Source organism: Staurois parvus, unplaced genomic scaffold (genome assembly GCF_062004578.1).
Source record: "Staurois parvus isolate SC_StPar_1 unplaced genomic scaffold, SC_StPar_1.0 ptg000160l, whole genome shotgun sequence".
Classification (NCBI taxonomy): Eukaryota; Metazoa; Chordata; class Amphibia; order Anura; family Ranidae; genus Staurois; species Staurois parvus.
Genome location: NW_028317956.1, coordinates 2,195,963 through 2,214,487, shown reverse-complemented (window position 1 = coordinate 2,214,487; position 18,525 = coordinate 2,195,963). Strand labels below are relative to the sequence as shown.

The window sequence follows — 18,525 nt, the reverse complement described above, 5'->3', positions numbered from 1 at the left end:
AGGGGCTAGTGGTAAAAAAGGTAGTAACTGTGGGGGATGGACTGGTAGAAAGAGTAGAAGATTCCATTGTTAGCTGAGGGCAGGATAGGCTTTCCTGAAGAGATAGGTTTTCAGAGATCGCCTAAAAGTGAACAGAGTAGGCGATAGTCTGATCTGATAAATTGGGGTAGAGAATTCCAGAGGATGGGGGAAGCTCTGGAGAAGTCCTGGAGATGAGCATGGGAGGAGGAGACAAGGGAGCTAGAGAGCAGCAGGTCGAGCAAGGAGCAGAGAGTACTGGGAAGCCAGTGGAGGGATTGGCAGAGAGGGGTGGCAGATACATAACGGTTAGTAAGGTGGATAAGTCTGGAAGCAGCATTAATGATAGACTGAAGAGGGGATAGCATGCGATTAGGTAGGCCAATGAGGAGGGAGTTACAATAGTCAACTGATGTGGTGCAGAATTTGCAGTGTTTTCAGTGCGAATTCCGCACTGCATCAGAATTGCACCCCGTTCATGCGAACCGCTGCAGGTGTGTATGCGGTCCGCAAAACACGGTGCGATGTGCAGAATCGGATCGCATAGGTGTGAATACCTATGTGATCCAATTCTAGTGCAGACCAAAAATGGGTCCTGCATATTTTTGGTGCGGTGCGAATATAGCCATACAAAATGTATGGCTCCAATCGCACCGCACACAAATCAAATGTGATTTGCACAGGAATGTGGTGCTGTTCCTGTGCGAATCACATGCGATATACTGCACTGCACCGCACATATGTGAATCCAGGCTCATACATGAAACAAGAATGCATCCTGACTGCGAAACGCCTCTAGTAACATAAAAAAGCATTGCATTTTATGAACACCATGACTGCAGCACAGTCGCATTGTATCCCACATTTGCAGTTTAGTGTTTGGTTTCCATTTGTTGTTTGGGGTTGCGTTTTAATATCTACTTCCACTTCCGGACAGCATGCACACTAAAATGCTGCAGACACCATCTGTCTTCAAAGATTACATTGTCATTACACAGAATTAAGCTTTTGGTTTTTTTTTTTACTTTTTTGATGATTTTTTTTGGTCTCCTTACAGCAAACTGTCAAGATCAGATTTATCCCTGCTGTTGCTGAGCCAGTCAGCTGGAAGTAGACTGCATACACTGATCCCCCCACACTCGCCCCTACACAGTCCCAGACCAAACCCTTTTTGCCTGTGAAAGATGAGAACATTTGGCTTCAATTGGAAGACTAGTTGGCAGCCCTCAACGCTCAGCCTGGGTTTTTAACGAAAGTGAGAGAAAGAGAAGAGTCAGAGCAACTTAGAAAGAGCAGTGATGGAGAGGCAGTGCAGCTGAAGTCAGACAGTCCACAGACAGGACTGTATTATCACTAGACACTAGAGCCATCTGCAATCACATAGAGGGAAGACATAACATTGCAGATTAGGAATTTAGATGAAATACTTGGATATTTAAGCAGAAGAGTAGAAGTGGGAATTATGCTAAGTATTTTCTGTTAACCTGTAACTGATAGAGAGATAAGAGTCACCATAGCCAGGTTCTAGCAGAAGAACTTAGCCAGACAGCATGGACTGCCAAAGAGTGGAGGATGCTGGGAGTGGACAGAGGAGGCTCGCCTGGATAATTCTTGGACCATTTGCACTGATGGTACTAGTTGCTGGCATTTTCACTGCTTCCACCATTGCAGAAAAGAAGACACAGGTAAGAGTTAGCCCCAGATTGGGTTTCTCCTAAAGTAGATCTTAACCCAGTCACTAGAATTTCATAAAAGCTTTAACTTTTTAATTAAATTTAAAGTATTGCTTTTAATATATGTACATTATTAAAATTATAACTGATAATCCTGCTACAAATGTGCTTGTTCAAGAACTTCCTGTTATTGGGTGACAACCATTTCCCATTTGAGATTCTGCATTGTCACCTTGTCACATGCTCCCATGGTGGAGACTACAAGCAGCCATGCTGACATATACTGTTCAGGCATGATCCAACATTGTCACCATCATGAAGCTGGTGCAGAGCAATGATGTGCAGCTGAAGCTGGAGTGAGTGCATGCAGACAGGACGTGGAGTGACAACTGTTCCCCAATTGTGCTTCTGCATTGTCACCCTTTCATATGTTTCCATGGTGTAGACTACAAGCGGCCGTACTGACACAAACTGTTCAGGTATGAGTCATCATTGTCACCATCAAGGAGTTGGCCCAAAGCAATGATGTGCCACTGATGTTGGAGTGTATGCATGTAGACAGAAAGTGGAGTGACAACTGTTCCCCAATTGTGCTGCTGCATTGTCACCCTTTTATGTTTCCATGGTGTAGACTACAAGTGGTCATGCTAACACACACTGCTCAGGAGCAACATCTACAAATTTGCCCTCCTGAAAAATTTAAGCAAATCAATTTATTTGAATTTCTGAAGAAAATGAAATATTTAACATGATTGCTTTCTGTAATCAGCAGCTCCATAGTGCTTTATTCTTAGGTTCTATTTTTACCAAATCTGTGTTATTTGTTCATAGTATAAATCTGTAGCAATGTACAAAAAACATATAGCTCTCTGAAAGTAGTGACAACAGGTTTAGTACATTGTGCAAAAAGCAAATGTGCATATTATATAATGGTAATCACAAAAAAAATCAGATTGAAATGAACGAAATATGACTTTTGCTGGACAGCATAAGTTAGCGCACTCTATTTTTTTTTGCATTTGAGTGACAGCTTAAAGGAAAATATTACTTATACTAAAGTGGTACTAAACCCACAACAGTAAAATCAGTCTGTATATGCAGTAAAGCATGCTTGTTATACTCACTGTGGAAACGAAGGGGTTAATCCTCTGCATTGTGTAAAAAGGCTGTTTGATCCTGACTTCTGTGTTCCTCCCCTTTTTCAAGAGACCACCACTTATCTCCAGACTGAACCATAGTCATGCACATGCTCAGTTTGGTGTGTATTGCTAGAGTTTTTTTTTTTTTTTCTTGGGAGAGTGCATGTGATGAGCACAGGTCCAATCAGCACTACTTAGACAGATATCAGGGGATTTGTATCCTCCTAGAGCAGAAAAAAAAACTCATCCTACAAACTTTAGCTAGTGCTGGGCTGGACACTGATAGAAGTCACAAGACAGCTCTAACTTCTGATGAGAAAAGGTATTTAGTGGTTTATATTTACTAAAGTAATTGCATTTCCATGTTCTGTGTACTGTGGGAGACAAGATATAGTGAATGCAGAATCCTGGGTTTAGTAACACTTTAAAGTGTTATTAAACCCACAACAGTAAAATCAGTCTGTAAATGCAGTAAAGCATTCTTGTTATACTTATGAAACCTCAGGGGTTAATCATCTGCATTGTGTAAAAAGGCTGTTTGATCCTGACTTTTCTGCTCTTCCTCATGTTCAAATGTCCAAGTCTTGTCTCTAGATAAGACAGAGTGAACTGTAGCCATTCTGCACATGCTCAATTTAGTGTGTTTTGCTAGAGGTTTTGTTTTTTCTTGGGAGAGTTAATGTTATCAGCACAGGGCCAATCAGCACTGTCCAGACAGAGGTCAGGGGTTTTGCATCCTCCTAGAACAGAAAGAAAACTCCTCCTACAAGCTGTAACCAGTGCTGTGCCGAACAACACTGCTCTAAGTGCTGATGAGAAAAGGTATTTAGTAGTTTATATTTACTAAAATAGTAGCATTTCCATGTTCTGTGTACTGTGAGAGACCAGATATAGTGAATGCAGGGCCCTGGGTTTAGTAACACGTTAAGGTACTCTGGGTTGAGATTTTTGTATTTTCAGTATTAATATACAAGTTTCACAGAATTTAATTTAAAGCCCAAGTTCAATACATTCCAGGTGTATCATAGCAAAAAGTGTGCAAAGCCAGTTCGCTTTTTTTTTTTAGGAAGCAACAGTAGCCTGAGAAGAAAAGTCTGTGTTCTGCCATCATGGTTGCAGAAAAGGACCCTTGCTCTTTGAGGGGAAGGAGTGGTTTCTCTGTAGAGGTCTCTCTGCAGGATGCATTCCAATCAGCAGGCAATATGAGCTTTGCTGCTTGCAGAGCTAGGCCTCATGCACACTGGGCATTTTTTCAGCTGCTGTTTTGGGTTTCAGATGGTTTTTTCTACAGCCAGTAAACTCCCCCGCATGTTATCCTATGTGTCCAGGCACACAAAGGCTTTTATCAGCATTTTTGGCACGACCATTTTCAGGCTGGAAAAAAAAAGCCAGAACTACTGCATTTGAAGCTGAGTTTTTCAGTGGTAAAAACCCTCTAACACTGAAAACCGCTGCAAAACACAGCTATCTGGCGTTTATCAGTGTTTTTGAGACTCAAGCTTTTGTGGGAGTATAGTTTTGCTAAAATAAATGCTAATGCAAAAATGCTAAAAAACATGGCTGGTGTTTTTAGAACATCCAGTGTACATGAGGCCTTGTACGTTGCTGTGACTAGGTAGGTGGTATGTTGGATCTCTGCAATAAAACCACTGCTTCCAGATGAAGAGCAAGGGTTCTTCTTTGCAGTATGCTGGCAGGTGACAGACTTTTCTACTTACTGTGGAAAATGAATTGTAAACCATTGAACACGTTTTTGTCTTATTATTATACAGTGTTTATATAGCGCCAAAAAGTTTGCTCAGCGCTGTACAATATAGCGGGGGGCAGTACATGAGACAGTACAATAAGAAAACAATATACGAGAGGTTCGAGGGCCCTGCTCTTTTGAGCTTACAATCTAGGAGGTCTTATTATACCTTTTATTTATTTAGCTGATTTAGGTGAAGGTTCAACTATGATTTAACAGACGATAAAGGTGGAATGGTTGGGACTATATTTTTCAACACACATCTGACTTACTTTCTATAGAGGAATACTGCTATCACTTTTATGCCTCCTTTAAGAAGACCCTGTAAATAGACCAATTATTTTAACAATAATATTCCCATATGATAAGATGTGCATTTAGCACCCTTTATGCATGTTATTTACCTATAAAAGCTTCCCTTGTGTATACATCCAAAAGCCCTGAGTCTGCTGCTAGGCACCACTATCCTCGATGTGATGTCAGCCAACTCAGAATTGTCCCTCAAGTAACACTCAATGCTATTCTCCTTCTCTCCTCCCCAGCAGCTATATAAAAGATTATGCAGGGACAGGGGTGGACTGACAACTCATGGGGCCCACGGGCAATAGGGGATCATGGGGCCCCTGTGTCCTTGCCCACACTCAAAGCACACCCAAAAAAGCCTATAAAAAGTGCCAGGGGCGTTTCATGGGGCCCCCTACTGACCCCGGGCCCTCGCGCAGTGCTCAAGTGCTCAGTCCGCCCCTGTGCAGGGAAGAAGGGGACCTGGGATAATAATTAGAATAGAATAATTAGAGGGCTACGACGTGCAAAGACAGAAGTGTGGCTGTGTTAGGGAACTGACTTTTCTATTAGTCAAATTTGCTAGCAAGCTGGGGATGACACCTTAGACCAGGGGTGTCAAACTGGCGGCCCTCCAGCCATTGCGAAACTACAAGTCCCATTATGCCTCTGCCTTTGGGAGCCATGCTTGTAACTGTCCATTTTGCAATGCCTCATGGGACTTGTAGTTTGGCAACAGCTGGAGGGCCTCCAGTTTGACACCCGTGCCTTAAACCAATAGAGCAAATATCTATTTTGACATTCATACTGTATTGTGGGAAAACCCATATTGGAATGCAGCAGTAGATCTTTCATATAACTTGTTTTGAGAAAGAGTTCCACTTTTCATTAGAACAATAGAGGGTCTGGAGATCAAGGGGAAAAGGTGAAGGTTACAAGTACACATCTCTGCTTGCAATGCCTGGTGTGACCCACTGTCAGGGGCGGACTGACCATATGGAAACTCGGGCACTGCCCAAGGGCCCGGGGTCAGTAGGGGGCCCCATGAGATGCCCCTGGTACCTTTTTCATAGGCTTTTTTGAGTTTGGGCAAGGACACAGGGGCCCCATGATCCCCTATTGCCCGGGGGCCCCATGAGTTGTCAGTCCAACCCTGCCCACTGTTATGACCTAAGGTCAGCTTGACCATGACTCTGGATATAGGTAAATTTTCAACGCTTATTGGGAATAAAACATAAAGCTGTATGTTCACTGAAGTTACAATAGAATACACCAAGATTTGTGGTTCAATGGACTGAAGCCTTGCATGTAAGCGCTCTTAAGAATATGTATTCATCTACCCTTGACCCCATGGTAGACCACTTTTCAGAGGCTTTATGTTTTCTGGCTTCTTAAGGTTTTGTAAGCTTATAAAAATGCTCCTCAAAGGAAGCGAGGAGGGGTGTGCACCAAGGGAAGCTATTTGGGGGTGAAAAGGCTGCCAACCTGGTGTGTGAGTCCATTAGAGGAGGCTGCCATTGAGCAAAACAAGAACTGTATTACCAGAACAGAAGAAAGTTGCATCTCCCGGGCATTTCATGTAATGCATTCAGGCATATTACATCTATTTTTAACCTATAGGCTCAATATAAACATTGTACACTGAAGGCCGAGTAGTACTTTGCATACACAAGAAACCATCAAGTGCTGTTCTTGGTGTATGTATATATGAGGCACAACGTGTTAATTTTATGGTTCACTTTGCGGTATGTTGGATATTACCTCATAAAGAAATATGCTGCTTGAAAGCACCAATAATTTGGTTTCAGACAGTCATCAGGGAGCTAAATTAACCTCAGATTCTTGTATTTCTTGGAGAGCCCAATGGCAAGAGTTTCCCACACAGGGTTTCTTGTCCCACAAAGCAGTAATAAAACTGTCAGTTTCTCCTACTTGGATTCACTAATCATCTATTTAGCATACATATAGTTACATAGGTTGCAAACAAAAGAAAAAAAACACTAAAGGTTCAAAAGGAAGGCAAAAAAACCTTCTAAAGTATTGTCTAATTTCTTTAACAGGGATGAAGGTTTAATCCATGTCCCCTAAAGGCGATTAGACAACCCCCCTGACTATCTCCTGATTCAGTAGTCATACCCCTTATGGGATAGGTACATGCATGACTATGCTCCACACCCAAATAATACGATTATAAGAGAGTCACAATGTGCAAGCATATGCGACCACTACCTAATGTTTGTGAGTTGGTAATAATTATGCCATATCCAGAATTAATTAAACTTATCTGGGCATCCATGAAATTTTTGGATATCAGAGCTTGATGTGCTAGCTCCAATAGAATGCAATGGACAGCCAGGTTTATCTGTCTCTGTGTCACCAGGATAAGAACCCCCCAACCCCCATCCTCAAAACAAAAAAGGAACTGCACTGCAAAGTGTTGTTCATGGGTTGGCATGTATGTTAAACAAAACCCCAGTGTACAAATATGAATTAGGCAGCAGTGATTTGTGTTGAGACCCATTTAAATTAAATGGTCTGTGGTAATACAGTACAATAAAGATCATTGCAGCAGATTGCACTAATGACCCCATGGTATACCACTTTTCAGAGGCTTTATGTTTTCTGGCTTCTTAAGGTTTTGTAAGCCCATTGAAAAGCTCCTCAAAGGAAGCGAGGAGCGGTGTGCACCAAGGGAAGCTACTTGGTTGTGAAAAGGCTGCCAACCTGGTGAGTCCATTAGAGGAGGCTGCCCACGAGGAGTGGCCATTGAGCAAAACAAGCACTGTAGCACCAGAACAGAACAAAGTTGCATCTCCCAGGCATTTTGCGTAATGCGTTAAGGCATATCACATCTATTCTTAACCTATAGGCTCAATATAAACATTGTACACTGAAGGCCGTGTAGTACTTTACATACACAAGAATCCATCAAGTGCTGGTGTGAATGAGCCATAATAAATAGGTCTCAATATGGAGACATGAAGGAAACAAAAAAAACAGAGCTTGGCATAATTAATTATTACTCATCTGCATAGTCAGCAAGTGTGACCGCTTAGAAGCAATCTCACAGATGTTCAGCGCATGATGTAAATCATGAGTGTCTGATTTCCTTTACAATCTCCAGGAGACCATAGAACAATGAGAAATGTGTGTGTGCAGCAGTAAAACGGTCTCTGCATAGTGTGATAGTGCTCAAATGTACCTACCATTTTTGCATTTTATGATCCTGTAAAATCATATGAAAGGCAACAAATACACTGAAAAACATAGATTGGAAAATAAGATTACTGCACGGCTCATTTACCAAAACGCAATGAAGTGTAAAACGTGCAATAAGTCATAACAACGTATTCTGAGCTCTCTGCAGAAACACTGATTTGGGCTAAATTTGTTCTTATTAACAGGTGCAAGTCTACGAAATTTTTGACATCCAAACTCCATGATGGGATATTAATACAGTATAAAAAGCAGCAGATGCAGGCCTGCTTTTCAGTAACTAACCCAATACCTTCAACCTGAGGTAGCTTTACAGTCCCCAGTGAGCAGCGAGAACTAACTAACAGGTAGACTAGCTCACTTTGGGCCCTCAGGACCTGATGGCAGGGAGGTAGCCTGAAATGAGAAAAGGGCTCTTATCCAAAAAAAACCAAAGTAGCGATTGACTGGTGTAATGTCACTTTAAAGCAGTGTTTCTCAACCTTTTTGTACCAAGGCACCCTTAAACATTTTGCAGAATCCTGGGGCACCCCAATCAAAAATGAAAAAAAAAGTGAAATATTACCATCAATGGGATACTTAAGCCTGGGAAGACCCACACAACCACTGCATTCTGGCAGGAATGCATGAGAGACAGATACGGAGCTCCTGGTCCACAGTCCTCAGTCGTTCTTGATGCAGGTCAGACTTGAAAAGCTCAGTTCACACAAGTACGTCGCAGAGAAGGGTAGCAGAATTTCAATGGCGGTGCTTGAAACTACTGAGAACTCACTCTCCAATGATATCCAAAACCTATCCAAAGCCAAATCTGAAAATTTTATTTTTAATGTGCGATCCTCCCTGATCTCTGCCAGTTGCTCTTGTGCTACTAGTGGCAAGTTTGTAGAGCTTTCCAGTGCACATGAACTCCAAGGGTTACAGACCTAGTCAAAATCTGCAAAAGCTTACAATGAAAAATAGTGAGTAAATCTTTCGTTAAGCATTTTTAGGTTCTGAGAGATAAGATCAGAAACTGTGCTGCCGTTTGTATATGCATTGCACAGGGGAAACATCTCAAGATTTCCCTGTTCTACAAAGGAGCACCAGAGTGTGAGCTTAGATCTGAAGCCACGTAATTTGTCAGATGAGGTGAGAAGATTCTCTTCTTTACCTTGCATTTTAGCACTCAGCTCAATGAGATTCCTAAAAATGTCGGCCAGGTATGCAAGGTTCGCACACCATTGCATGTCTTCCATCAATTCTGCATATGTAGAATTCTGTCCTATTAGAAACATTATGATTTCATCTCTTAATTCATATACTCTGTCCAAGTCCAGTGGACTGCGGTGTGTAACAACAAGCTATGATGTCGCACCTTGATATAATTCACAATGTCCACCACTCCATTCAGTACATCTGACAGTTCTTTTGGCAGGGTTTTTGCAACTATTGCCTCCCTGTGAAGAAAGCAGTGAGTGTTTCACACATTTGGGTTCTGAACTCTGATGCTGCTGATGAAACCTTTGGCACTACCTATCATTGCAGCAGCCGCATCAGTGCAGACACTGATGGGTCAGATTCAGAGCTGTGTATTGGAGCCTTTCTTTGCCAAAAACTTTCCATGCCAAACTGTCCAGTAGTTTCTAAATAAGATTTCAGTAGTTTGCACCGCAGGGATCAGAGTTCAGTAGTTTGCACCGCAGGGATCAGAGTTCAGTAGTTTGCACCGCAGGGATCAGAGTTCAGTAGTTTGCACCGCAGAGATCAGAGTTCAGTAGTTTGCACCGCAGAGATCAGAGTTCAGTAGTTTGCACCGCAGGGATCAGAGTTCAGTAGTTTGCACCGCAGGGATCAGAGTTCAGTAGTTTGCACCGCAGGGATCAGAGTTCAGTAGTTTGCACCGCAGAGATCAGAGTTCAGTAGTTTGCACCGCAGAGATCAGAGTTCAGTAGTTTGCACCGCAGGGATCAGAGTTCAGTAGTTTGCACCGCAGGGATCAGAGTTCAGTAGTTTGCACCGCAGGGATCAGAGTTCAGTAGTTTGCACCGCAGAGATCAGAGTTCAGTAGTTTGCACCGCAGGGATCAGAGTTCAGTAGTTTGCACCGCAGGGATCAGAGTTCAGTAGTTTGCACCGCAGAGATCAGAGTTCAGTAGTTTGCACCGCAGAGATCAGAGTTCAGTAGTTTGCACCGCAGGGATCAGAGTTCAGTAGTTTGAAGCACAGAGATCAGAGTTGAGTAGTTTGCGCTGCAGAGCTCAGTAGTTTGCACCACAGAGTTCATTAGTTTGCACCGCAGAGATCAGAGTTCAGTAGTTTGCACCGCAGAGATCAGAGTTCAGTAGTTTGCACCGCAGGGATCAGAGTTCAGTAGTTTGCACCGCAGGGACCAGAGTTCAGTAGTTTGCACCGCAGGGACCAGAGTTCAGTAGTTTGCACCGCAGGGACCAGAGTTCAGTAGTTTGCACCGCAGGGACCAGAGTTCAGTAGTTTGCACCGCAGGGACCAGAGTTCAGTAGTTTGCATCACAGAGTTCAGTAGTTTGCACCGCAGGGATCAGAATTCAGTAGTTTGCACCGCAGGGACCAGAGTTCAGTAGTTTGCACCGCAGGGATCAGAATTCAGTAGTTTGCACCGCAGGGACCAGAGTTCAGTAGTTTGCATCACAGAGATCAGTAGTTTGCACCACAGGGATCAGAGTTCAGTAGTTTGCACCACAGGGACCAGAGTTCAGTAGTTTGCATCACAGAGTTCAGTAGTTTGCACCGCAGGGATCAGAATTCAGTAGTTTGCACCGCAGGGACCAGAGTTCAGTAGTTTGCATCTCAGAGATCAGTAGTTTGCACCGCAGGGATCAGAGTTCAGTAGTTTGCACCGCAGGGATCAGAGTTCAGTAGTTTGCACCGCAGGGATCAGAGTTCAGTAGTTTGCACCGCAGGGATCAGAGTTCAGAAGTTTGCACCGTAGGGATCAGAGTTCAGTAGTTTGCACCGCAGGGATCAGAGTTCAGTAGTTTGCACCGCAGGGATCAGAGTTCAGTAGTTTGCACCGCAGGGACCAGAGTTCAGTAGTTTGCATCACAGAGTTCAGTAGTTTGCACCGCAGGGATCAGTTCAGTAGTTTGTAAGGCACATAAGTTTGCCTTACAAATGACTGAACTCTGCATGACAAATTACTGAACTGGGAACCATGCATTCAGAGTTTAGCAGTTAAAAAAACACTGTTCACAGATCTGTAGTAAAGAATCACTATAGTTTGTTGTACTTCCCAGAGCTGAAATGCAGCGCAACGAAAAAAAGCCTGTGCCGCCTTCAGCTGCTGACAGAAGAGCGCCATCCACTGTGGCTAGAGCAGGTCACCTACCCGCTTACTGCACTCCCAGAAAGCCACGTGATGATGTCATCAGTTGCTAGGACGCGGGCGGGTTGCCCGCTGAGCTTCCTGAGTGCCGGTGACATCGACGCGTGCTTTTTACTCAGCGGACTTGTACTGCTATAGTGAAAAAACATTACTGGTTGGTGCTAAAAAACTATTTTGCATAGATGGGGGATATTTTGGCAATTTTCCTGCGGTACCCCTGGGGACTCCTTGCAGCACCACGGTTGAGAAACGCTGGTGCAACCCCTCCCCCCCACTGCTGTACTACGGTGGCAGTGCCTTTGCAGTATAATTGCAAGTGGTTGGGGGACGGTAATGTGTCACCATCCCAAGGAACTATATTATACACCTCAACTTATTTATTTATTTCAGGTACTTATATATCGCTGTCATTTTACGCAGCGCTTTACATATATATATTGTACAATCACATCAGTCCCTAACCCTCAAGGGGCGTACAATCTAAAGTCCCTAACTCACATTCATACATACACACCTTCACACCAACTGGGCCCCAACAAGGGCGCAGAAGATATTGTAGTGTTCTTAAAGGGACAGTGTTTAATCTCATATGATAATTATCTTTCCTTCACATCTAATCCTTGTCATCGAATTCTGAGGACCCACAGTGAGTTTACCTGTTTCTTGATAGTTCACAATTACCAAGATTGGTCAAATTTGCTGCATATATCAATGTAATTTTGTTCTTTTTGACCAAGTTACCTATATAGAATTCATATTGGTTTACACTAACTTGTGTGTGAGTCCAATTACAGTGATTTACTTTGGTCACGGGAGCACAGTGGTGTCAGCAGAGGTTGGGCTTGCAACCAGAGGTTCAGATTGACAGGGAACCCAAAATAATTACTAAGTAACCATTAAGGGGGTTGTGCTACACAATAAATGTCTGTATCTACAGGAAAGAATGCTTGTTATACTAACTGTGGAACCGAAGGGGTTAATCCTTCACATTGTGTAAAATGGATGTTTGAGCCTGTCTTCTTTGATTGTCCCCTTCTTCTACTCTCCCCCAGCCATCTGCTGATAAAACAGAGCCTTGGGGGCAAGCTGCACATGCTCAGTTTGGTTTGTATTGCTAGAGCATTTGGGAGAGTGCATGTGATCAGCACAGGGCCAATCAGCACTGTCCAGACAGAGGGTCAGAAGTTATGCAGTCTCACAGGACAATTAGGGGAGAATGAAAATTCCTCCTACAAGTTTTAGCCAGTGCTCTGTTAGACACTGATAGAAGTCACAAGACTGATGTAACTGCTGATGAAAAAAGGTATTTAGTAGTTTATATTCACAAAAATAATTGCATTATCATGTTGTGTGTACTGTGGGAGACCAGATATAGTGAAGGAAAGGGTCCTGGGTTTAGTAACACTTTAATAGCAGTAGCACTAATCTAAATAACACATATAAAATAAATACATATACGAAAATGAACGTAAATACATGCAACAACATGCACATAAATAATGAATGGCAAAACTAAAGTGATCTGATCCAACCAGGATCCAATAGTGATATGCACAAGGTGAAACGTGAAATAACAGGAATGGTCCTGTCTGGACCCCTATTAGTGAAAACACAAACAAAACCCTCAAACCCCCATATCCCTAAATGAGGGATCAAAGTAAACATATAATGGGGTGTAAACATTAGTGAATCCCCAACCAGGGGGATATGCAACCTAATAAAGTGATAAGTGCTTAGACACAATGAATATCCGTACAAACATAAACCTCAATGTAAAAATCTGCATAAATAAAGGTGAAATATATATTACAATAAAAAACTCAAATCCACATAAAGGTGAAATATATTTTACAATAAAAAACTCAATAAATCCACATAAAAAGTCCAATAATAATGTAAACTTATAAACGTGATCCAAGGTCCAATATCATGCAGGTGATGAGGTGAATGTGTGATCAAATTTGCACATACACCTATTAGGTTTAGGTTGGGTGAGAACAGCTTTACTTTAGGGTTTCATCCATTGAAGCACAGGAAGATCTATTATCTATTTTTACTTCAATAGCAGTGACACAAATGAGTTTATTACAGATACACATAAGCTCAAAGGGTAATTTTTTAAAACTGAAACCCATTGTCAAGCTATACTGCTGTCATCCTTAGCCAGGCAGGAGGATGTCTCTAAGTGGGCAAAATGCAGGCCTGGTTTGGTTATTCTATAAAAATAGTTCCACAATTTTCCAGATTTCCATAGTGACAAGCGGGTGTCACTTGGATGAGCTGAGCAGTAAAGGCGCAGAATGGAAAAATTTGTTTCGTTTTGGATAAATTCATTATATTAATAATTTTATTTGTGGATTAATTTCGGAATTCGTTTTTTTCATTTCATTTATTAATTTTCTAATGAATTCCAAATTTTTAGAACAATTCAAATTGGTAAAAAATGTATCGACTGATCCAAATTGTGTGTGAAGAGTAGCTGGTTGTTAAGGAGAGGGCCGGGAAGCTGGCGGCTGCGTCCATAACAAACGATGACTCATCAGCTGCCAGTGGTTTCCCCACTGACAGATGAATGTAAAAAAAAGAATTGCCAGTAATGAAAAAATAAGGAAAAAAACCTGGCGTGGGGTCCCCCCCGTTCATCCCAAGCCCTTTGGGTCCTGCCCTGCCCCTCAGTTATTTAAGAGCTCACAGATGGCTGGAACTTTCATTGAATGCGGAGCTCTTTTTTTTTTTCGGGGAGGCGGAGTTGGATCTACTGTGGGGGGGGGAAATTTACTATTTATTTTTTAATAAAGGATATGTCAAAAATTGGTGGGTTATTTTCCTAAATTTTTTACACTTTTTTGGTGTATAAGTAGGGGTACTATGTACCCCATACTCATTCAGCAGGAGGGGCGGGATCTGGGGCTCCCCCCATCCCAAAGCACCTTGAGGACAAGGGCCTCTTCCCCACAACCCTGGGCAGTGATTGTGGGGGTCTGTGGGTGGGGGGGCTTATTGGAATCTGGAAGCCCCCTTTAACAAGGAGGCCTTCAGATCCCACCCCCCCATGTGAATGAATATGGGGTACTTAGTACATCAACATGGGGACAAGATGCTTCGGGAAGGGGGGGACCCGATGTGGACAATTGCAGCCTCGCAAAGTAAATGTCCTTCTCTTTCAACCACCACAAACAGAAATTTCAATTCAATCCCAGGATGCACATTGTCATCATATCTGACAAAAAGACTGCATGTAACAAACAATGCTATATATGGGGGCTAAATTGGACTTGTAGAATTATATTGTCAGTCTAGAAGTTATCAGAAAATTTAGAGAGTGTGCAACAAAGCCTTATCCAGTATTTTGAGGTGCATACTTGAACAAAAAAGTCAAGACTTTTGTCCACATTGCCCAGGCAATGAACCCAGATCAGCAGGCATTCTTTCCAGGGTTTATGGTATTGGTCCACTTAGAAGTCAACCAGAGCCAAATAAACAGCAGTATTTGGGGCCATCACACAGAACATTAAGAGCATCTTACCTCACCAAACGGACATCATTCTGGACCCAGTCCAGCATGTAGACAACCAGGAGTATATGTAGTTCACCCTCTTGTACCCGGTCACTCTAAACTAAATAAACCCCACTTGCAACATGTATAAATTGATGGGAGAAAGGTGGTAGGTTTCAAAAACAGTGGATCCTTGCTGACAACTGTGAAACCTCTATGTTGATAGACCTGCAGCTATTCAGAGAAATACAGACTTATAATTGAACTTTCGAGAAACACACAGACGTGTATACCTATTGCAAAAGTGCTTTTGGACTATGGACATGATGAAAAGTTGTGCCGGATTGGGGTGATGGAAGTTTTAACAGACTTGTTTTATGAGAAATGATGTGAGGATCTTGCATTGTAATTTCATGTAATTGCTTTTAATTACTAGTAAATGAACCAAAGAAGCAACCCGTGTAGCCTACTTCTGGGATCATTTTTGTGGGAGAGGTTGTCATGAATTTTCTAAAAAACAAATTTGTATTGCGTATATAAAGTATTTTTGAAGGTATTGCAGGATATTGGAGAACTTTTATTTTGTTACTTTTACTTTATTATCTGGCCAGGATATGGGTGTGTGTGACCTAAAATGTTGAAAAGATTTCTGTTCTCCTCACAAGGGGGTCTTCCTATGGATTTTTAAATGATTGGAGGGGGACAGTGCACTGTGTGGGGATAATGCACAAAGAGATGTGCAGTATGTACACTTTTTGATTCATTCTTGGGGACTTCTGAGATGAGGAATATGTTTTGTATTTATCAGCTGAGTGTTTGGGAATAAATATGGATTTTTGGGCCTAGAATCTCACTCCAGCCTATTGATTCTTGACAAAGGGGTTAGTTTCAGTCAGTGTTCTTTAGTTGGAACGTGGTGTCTGTTTTCACATTACGTAGTGGTCCAGGACAGAGGTATCCATGATATGTTTATATTAGAACAGCAGCTTGGCCAGTTGTATAAATAGCTTATCCATGTCATAGTCACATTTTCTGCTAAATGGCAGCCATTATTTAACATATTAAAAAGGTCAGTTTTAGCACAGATGTAGCCTTGTTCACACACAACAATTATCTATTCTACGTAATAAGATTTTGTTAGGTGTGGACAAGATATTCCAGGCAAGATTCTCACCCAGGGCCTCACGAACGAAAATATTTTAAGAATTGTCCTTCCTTACCCAGATGTTCCCTTAAATTCTTACCATGTCTTACTGGAAAGTGAAAAGAAACTTTGTTATCCTGGGTAACAGAAACCATTTTTTCTCAGGAACCTTAAGGTATGTGGTATTAAATAATAGTGATGCTTAGTGAGCTGCTATAGCCCCAGTCAAAACTAGAAATAAAATAATGTGGTGTAAAATAAAGTAAAATATAAAATAAATATAAACAAATACATTTGTCAAAAAAAATTACCTGGACTCTACAGAGGCTGCACAGGCAGTCCAACTCCTCCAGGATGGCACATCAATACGTACCATTGCCAGAAGGTTTGCTGTGTTTCTCAGCACAGTCTAAAGACCATGGAGGAGATTCCAGGAGATAAGCAGTTACTCTAGGAGAGCTGGACAGGGGCGTAGAAGGTCCTTAATCCATCAGCAGGACCGGTATCTGCTCCTTTGTGCAAGGAGGAACAGGATGAGCACTGCCAGAGACCTACAAAATGACCTCTAGCAGGGCACTGGTGTGAATGTCTCTGACCAAACAATCAGAAACAAACTTCATGAGGGTGGCCTGAAGGTCTGACGTCTTCTAGTGGGCCCTGTGCTCACTGCCCGGCACCATAGAGCTCGATTTACCTTTGCCATTGAACACCAGAATTGGCAGGTCCGCTACTGTCCTGTGCTTTTCACAGGTGAGAGCAGGTTCACCCTGAGCACATGTGACAAACATGAAAGGGTCTGGAAACAGGGTCTGGCGGAGCCGTTGAGAAAGTTATTCTGCCTGTAACATCGTTCAGCATGACTGTTTTGGTGATGGATCAGTGATGGTGGGGAGGCATATCCATGGAGGAAAGCACAGACCTCTACAAGCTAGACAATGGCACCCTGAGTGCCGTTAGGTATTGGGATGAAATCCTTGGACCCATTGTCAGACCCTACGCTGGTGCAGTGAGTCCTGGGTTCCTCCTGGTGCATGACAATGCCCAGCCTCATGTGGCGAGAGTATGCAGGCAGTTCCTGGAGGATGTAGGAATTGATACCATTGAATGGCCCCCATGTTCGCCTGACTTAAATCCAATAGAACACCTCAGGGATATCATGTTTCGGTCATCCGACACCGCCAACCACCACTGTCTGGTTGCACCTCAGACTGTCCAGGAGCTCAGTGATGCCCTGGTCCAGATCTGGGAGGAAATACTCCAAGACACCATCCGTTGTCTCATTAGGAGCATGCCCCGATGTTATCAGGCATGCATACAAGCGTGCGGCCATACGAACTGAGTACCACTTTGAAAAACTTGCTCACCTTATAACCAGACCTAAAAACTATAGGTCAGGTGCACTATTTATTCAGTAATTTTTTTTAATGTGTTTTTGATTTATGGTTATGCAGGTCAGAAGAGAAGGTGAGCCTGCATTGCACATAAGGATGACGGGCTAACAAGTACATTTGGAGGTGATGATTTGGAGTACACATTATTTATAACACAAGAAGAATTGGTTGTGGGCACGTTATTACCATAGTGACTGAGAGTGTATAGATTACTGTTTGAGGCATATTGTTTTATACAGTGTTGCACTATGAAATATATGTTTTATTTTTGGGTGGATCTTCATGTCTTGGAGCCTTAAGGGAGAGTCCTGACAGAGGAGTCGCTTGAAAAATATTACTGAATAAATAGTGCACTTGATCTATACTTTTTAGGTCTGGTTATAAGGTGAGCAAGTTTTTCACTCAAAGGGAGTAGAGTACGTTGATTACGTCTTTTCACGGGCACAGCACTGTGATTCGAGAAAGTGATTAATAAAGTGGATATAAAAAGTCTACACACCCCTGTTAAAATGTCAGGTTTCTGTGATGTAAAAAATGAGACAAAGATAAATAATTTCAAAACTTTTTCTGTCTTTAATGTAACCTATAAACTGTACAACTCAGTTGAACAAAAAACTGAAATATTTTGGGTGGAGGGAAGTAAAAATAAAAAACTAAAATAATATGGTTGCATAAGTGTGTACACCCTTAAACTAATACTTTGTTGAAAAACCTTTTGTTTTATTACAGCACTCAGACTATCAGCATGTCACATCTTGACTTGGCAATATTTGCCCACTGTTCCTTGCAAAAACAGTCCAAATCTGTCAGATTGCAAGGGCATCTTCTGTGCACACCCTCTTCAGATCACCCCACAGATTTTCAATCGGATTCAGGTCTGAGTTCAGGCTGGGCCATTCCAAAACTTTAATCTTCTTCTGGTGAAGCCATTCCTTTGTTGATTTGGATGTATGCTTTGGGTCGTTGTCATGCTAAAGGATGAAGTTCCTCTTCATGTTTAGCTTTCTAGCAGAAGCCTGAAGATTTTGTGCCAATATTGACTGGTATTTGGAACTGTTCATAATTCCCTCTACCTTGACTA

The 18,525-nt window shown here is 42.3% G+C and overlaps 1 protein-coding gene across 2 annotated transcripts in view; it reads left to right on the top strand.

The window, feature by feature from the left end:
* The first annotated feature begins 1,257 nt into the window (after window positions 1-1,257).
* MMP23B (matrix metallopeptidase 23B) overlaps window positions 1,258-18,525 on the top strand; it is a 51,773-nt gene continuing 34,505 nt past the window's right edge. The window contains exon 1 of one of the 2 annotated variants that reach the window (XM_089675982.1): window positions 1,258-1,703. In XM_089675982.1, coding sequence (XP_089532108.1) covers window positions 1,569-1,703 — 135 coding nt within the window. In that variant the 5' untranslated portion in view covers window positions 1,258-1,568. The remainder of the gene's footprint in view (window positions 1,704-18,525) is intronic. The other variant, XM_089675981.1, reaches the window with a different exon arrangement.